This window comes from Eleutherodactylus coqui, chromosome 6 (assembly GCF_035609145.1).
Source record: "Eleutherodactylus coqui strain aEleCoq1 chromosome 6, aEleCoq1.hap1, whole genome shotgun sequence".
Taxonomy (NCBI): Eukaryota; Metazoa; Chordata; class Amphibia; order Anura; family Eleutherodactylidae; genus Eleutherodactylus; species Eleutherodactylus coqui.
In genome coordinates, this window is record NC_089842.1 from 143,076,498 (window position 1) to 143,082,497 (window position 6,000).

General features: G+C 40.5%; 1 protein-coding gene across 1 annotated transcript in view; it reads right to left on the reverse strand.

The window, feature by feature from the left end:
- The window catches only part of LOC136631485 (leukocyte immunoglobulin-like receptor subfamily A member 5), a 41,374-nt gene extending 36,743 nt beyond the window's left edge, over positions 1-4,631 (reverse strand). Inside the window, exons 1-2 of the mRNA XM_066605786.1 lie at positions 4,589-4,631; positions 2,905-2,937 (exon numbers count right to left, since the gene is read on the reverse strand). Of these exons, the coding sequence (XP_066461883.1) occupies positions 2,905-2,937; positions 4,589-4,619 (64 nt within the window). The 5' untranslated portion in view covers positions 4,620-4,631. The remainder of the gene's footprint in view (positions 1-2,904; positions 2,938-4,588) is intronic.
- Positions 4,632-6,000: the final 1,369 nt, after the last annotated feature.

The window sequence follows — 6,000 nt, forward strand, 5'->3', positions numbered from 1 at the left end:
CCAGCAGCTCTGGCTCTCTGATGTACCGGCTGCTGTCCAGCCGCATGCGTAGAGCGGAGCCGGCGGCCCGGGAGTGACATTTCTGTGCGGGCCTCTGCGAGACCCGCACAGAAATAGAAAATGCTGCGATTTGTTTTCCACGTGAGATTTCTGCCTAGGATTGCGTTTTCTAATGCAATCCTATGTCAGAGTCCACGGGTGGAAATTCTGCGGGAAATCCCGCCGCGGAATTTCGGCCCATGTGCAGGGGGCCATAGTCTAAGCTTGAATAGCTTGCCATTCCTCCTGCAAGGCTGTGAGAAGAAATTGTTGTGAAGATGCGCTTGGGTGGCAATGCCGTACCCATCGCTCCAGTTCATCCCACAAGTGCTCAATCAGATTAATGATTTCAAAATGAGCAGCTTTTTATTTTACCCATGCCTTTCCCAGCATACCATTCTGCAAACTCAGTATTTGCATATTTGCTGATTTTCTGCAGTGTCCAAATACTTTTGTCCATATAGTATATGTATTTTATATGGTTTACTATTTTTTACACTTCAGATATTTTTACTTTTTTACATTGTTAGTAAACTTTCACTTTTTTTTACTAATACATTACAATGAATTATTCTTATTAGTGTAACACTGACAGAAGGTCCCTCTGTCAAACCTTTTAGGTGCCACGGTCACTATGGGTGCTACAGTTGTGCTACTGTGATTCTGGCAGTTAAAGCTGGATGTCAGATAGATATATATAAAAGTATGGCAATTCAAAGAAATGATCTGCTTACATCACAGAGTGGGAAGAGGGTTAAAGGGGTTGTCCAATGATAAAACATTTCTCATTAAAAATATTATTAGTAATTTTAAAAAAGCTTCTTTGTCTAAATATTTCTGATAAATACTTGTTAAAGTGCCCCCTGGTGGTCTGTTGATTGGGTGGTGGAGTTGTTCTTGTTATAGCCAATAAGAACCAGTGCACTACAAGTGGCTTCTTCTGTCCAGCACTGGAGTCATTAAGTAGAATTTTTGATGAAGGGGTCAAAATAACACCAGGGAGCGTTAGTGACAAGTATGTCATTGAAATAAGTTCTAACAGGAAATGTTATATTTAAGCATGAGTTAGTATGTTTTGGGAGTTTGGTAGGGAACCCTTTCTTCCCTTAACTGATCATAAAGATTAATGCCAAACAGGAAAAGAAAATTCTCTCTTATGAGTGCTGCAACTGATCATGAAGGAAGTGGTGGAGGGGTAGTCTGGTGCAGACAGGACCCCTGATTGTGTACTACTAGTATAAGACGCACCAAATTTTTTACAAGATTTCTTCTTGCTAGGAAGTACACTTTACTATCAAAAGTATTTGGACACCTGATCAAGAATCATGATGGCTTTCATGATGGATGGCTTGTATGCACTGGCATAACCCGTATATCCAATAGCGTGCAGTTCCTGTTGTACGCTGCTAACACGGACTTGGGTAATTCTTGCAGAATCTCAGTGTCCTCCTGTATAGTGGAAAAGTGAATCTGCAAACAATCCCTCCCCAACTGTCATTTGTTCCTATCGGTTAATATTTTGGGTCATTTGGTTCTTGGTTTAGTTGTGCTACATCTCACCCCCTTTCGCCTTGTGATTACATAGCTCATAGTTCATATGGCGACTTGGGTTTTAATGGAAATGTCATAACCTGATAGTTCACTAATGAGACAACCAACAATGATACCACATGTAATCTCTGTAAGTTTCCTGGAATTAAGTATTTTAAGCTAAACAATGCAAAATCAACTATGGCCAACACCTCCAAGGGTCTGCATCCTATGTAGCATGATTAAGGACTCGTGACATGCTAATTAGACTTGATCTATTCTACTGATATGGGTGTCTAAATAATTTTGGTAGGATAGTGTGTGTATTAGGCCTTCCACATACTTGCGTTTTCTTAACACTCCGTTTTTTGTTAACGCGATTGTCAATAGGAGTTTCCAATGTTAAAAAAGCAACACACCAAAATGCAAGTCGCATTGCGTTGCGTTTTGAACATTAGAAAGTCCCATTGACAATCACGTTAACAAAAAACGCAGCGTTAAAAAAATGCAAGTGTGTGGGAGCCCTTATACTCTGAATTTTTCTTGTCAGCTTTATTTCTTATTTTTGCATCTAAACAGCTGAATGATGCCTTATATGCTTTTATTTTTACCAATTTGGGGTAATCTTTAACCCCTTCCTGCCACAGGGTGTAACTGTACATCCTGGCAGGGAGGTACTTAGTGCAACAGAACGTACAGTTACGCCCTAAGGATAGCGCGAGATCAGAAGAGCTCCCGCTCTATCCGGCAGCAGGAGCTGTCTGTCACTGATAGCTGGGCCCCCATGCAACAGCAGGCGTGCATCAGGACAGCGTGCCCGCTGTTAACCCCTTCCCTGCTGTGATCTATGTAGATCATGGCATGTAAAGGGTTCACAGAGGGTGTGCGCTCCCTCTGTGACATCACTGGATATAATCGCAGAGAGCCTGACGGGTTGCCATGGTAACAGGACGCCAGCTACAGGTGTCCTGCTTCGCCATTGTCTATGATCACTGTAACAAGCAATAAGGCATTGCAGGGCAGAAGTCCTGCAATGCCTTATCATAGTGATCATAGGTGCTATTGTACAAGTCCCCTACAGGGACATAAAAAGTGTAAAAGAACAGATAAAAACAATGTAAAAAAAAAACGTAAAAACAAGCTATCATATTATTCGCCACCTGAGATTCATAGACCCAAAACACAATTTTTGAACAAGAACAACATCACCCTGTGCTATTATCCCTGAAGAGTTCTACTGAATCCTACTATTTTCTTGAATCTGTAATATATTTGCTTGACTTTTCAGCAATTAAAAACTGATATTCAAAATGTGCAAAAAATATCTGTACTCACCCCACGCTAAATGTAATGCAGGTAACAGAATATCTGGAAGTTAAGATGCATTCAGTTAAAACCAAGAGAAAAATATTTTGCTGTTAAATGGGTTGTAGATTTTCACTAAAACCCCTTCCCCATGCAGTATAATAACAAGCCAGCTTATACTCACCTCTCCCCGCTCCCGCTGTGTTCCTTCTGCTGCTCAGACCTTCGCTTCGTAGTTTACGGTACATCACAGGCTCTGCAGCCTGTAAATGTGACATCAGAGGGGGACCTGGAGTGGCGGTGCAGAACACAAAGAGAGCCGGAAGAGGGGAGTACATGCTGGTTGGTTAGTTTACTGCAAGTAGAAGGAGTTTTGGTGAAAGCCTACAAATCGGACATCCACTTTCAAATAATAACAATAAATTACATTGTTTATGACTGTAATGGTACATTCATACAGTGTTTGTGCAATTTCCTGTAGTATCAGGAAAACCACAAGAAAGACACGTAACTCAGGATGTACTGACATTATTATCATTTATTATAAAGTGTGATTACCTTACACAGCCCTGTACATACTGCACACAGAGGGGTGCATATACATAACCCTAAATATCAGCTTATTAAATAACAGGCTGCTACAGGAAGGGCCATGTTCATTATAAATTACTATTTAAAAGGGAAGGGGGAAGGAATCAGGGATCCAAGCTGTTAGTATAAATATAGACAATACAATACAATAGAAACTTTTCTCCAGTTCAGTCTGTTTGAAGCTGAAGGACATTGTGCAGATTATTATAATTATCATTCTACAGTTCTCAGTAAATGCTGCTCATAGACATATCACATATAATCTGAATGACAATATTGCCTGTCTGGGGTTGTACACTAGCTTAAGATACCTTTACATGGGACAACCGTCCCAGCGACTTCTGTACTTGTACACAGGAGTGATAGTCCGTTAGAGAATGGAGGTGGAGCGCGCTGGAGATCTCTGCTGGCCGCCTCACAGCAAACAGGCAGTCGCTCAAAGATTGAATAGCTTCTGTGTACCCTGAACATGAAGACTGGCAATTACTGAGTAAGGCAGATTGTACACGAGCGGGTGGGATTCCAGCAGATTCTTGCAGCGGAATCCAACCATGTGCCCTGGCAGTGACCCCTGTGTACCCCCCCAGCGTACTCCTGTGCATTTGGCCTCTGACCAGTGAATGTGCTGGCTCACATGCGTAGTACAGCCGTCGCTGACTCGGATCCTGTGACACTTCTGCAGTGCTCACTGCAGAAGTGCCACGGAACGGACGGCTTCCATTGACTGCAATGGCAGCCATCTGTGCGAGGCCCATAATAGAATAGAGAATGTTGCGATTTTTTTTCCCCCCGTTAGCGGAAAATCGCTGTTGATTTCCGTTTGTTGGCAGGGAATAGCGATTTTGCTTAATGTGTTATGGCAGGTATTTGCTGTGTGATCCGAGGGCGGACGCCGACCCCGGATTCCGCACTGCAAATACGACCGTGTGCATTGTTCCTAATTTCTCCCTCAGTGCTCTGTGGGGGGCCGTATATACATAGGCTAATAGTCACTCATAATCGCATGTGTAAAGGTACACATTAGTACTACAGCAGAGACATAACATATAATACATCTAACAGTCTATACAATCTCTATGCTGCTCCTTCTACTGTGTGAAGATTGTTTTAGCCGTCTACTTACAGAAGTAGATAGTGAAGGGATGTGAAGACATGGCAACATTCGTCTCCTGCATACAGACACCAGAGAAAAGCTTTACGATATCAGTGCGGAATGAGGGAAGTTCTTCACCTTAAAAAAAAAGGAAAAAAAAAACTTCCTGATTTTGTGTCTTGTCACTTACAAGAAACACTCTTACAAAATGTCCAACTTTCATTAACCCCTTCCCGCTGCAGGTTTTAAGCTTTTTTTCGTTTTAATTTTTCTATCCCCACTTTTAGAAAGTCATAACTTTTTTATTTTTCCAACGACTAGCTACATGAGGTCATGTGTTTCTACAGGAGGGACTGTAGTTTCTATTGATACCATTTAACATAATAAATCATTTATTGTAAAACGTTTTAACATTTTTTAGTGGGGTGAAATGGAGAGACCCTCCCCCACCACAATTTCACCATTTTTAGTGGGATTTTTGTTCTTACAATGTTCATGGTGTAGTTAAAATAATATTTAATCTTTTTATTGTAAGTCAGTACAATTTTGACAATAACAAATTTATAGTTTTTTTAACCCCTTAGTGACCAAGACTGTTTGCACTTTAATGACCATGCCAAATTTTGGATATCTGACATGTGTCACTTTAACATAGAATAACTCCATAAAGGTTTTGCATATCCAAGTGATTCTGACATTGTTTTTTGCCATATATTGTACTTCATTTAGGTAGTAAAAATAGAACGATATAATTTGTGTATATTTTTTCACATTTTCAATTGCAATATCTCAAATATGTGCAAACATACTGTACAATTTTTTGCTAAGATATTTCTTTCTATAAGTTTAATTTATTTTAGACGCACATTTGAAAAACCGTAGTTTTTTTAACCATTTAAGAGACGTACAAATTTAACATTGCTTATCAACATCTTAAGAAACACTTTGTTTTCCTGCACCAAGCCAAGATTGCAAAGGTTCATAGGTGTCAGAATTATAGATACCCCCACAAATGACCCCATTTTAAAAACTACACCCCTTAATGTTTTCACTTAGCTGTGCCATGAGTATTTTGACCCCGCAGTTTTTTTCAGTAGTTAATGCAATTTAGAGGAAAAAAAGTTCTGCAAATATGTCATTTTGAAGACATATTGTTTTCTATAGTGCACATAAAAATGAGGATTTACACCCCAAAATGGATACCCCTCATTAGTCCTGTGGCCCTAATAATATGTCTGCATGTACAACGGGGCCCAAACCAAAAGAAGCAGCCGGTGGCTTTCAGAACAGACTTTTTGCTTGAAGGTGATTTAGGCCCCATTGCCCACTTGTAGAGCCCTTGAGCAACCAAAATGATGGCGAACTCCCACAAATGACCCCATTTTAAAAACTAGACCCCGTAACAAAGTCATCTAGGGGTGTACTGCATATTTTGACCCCCC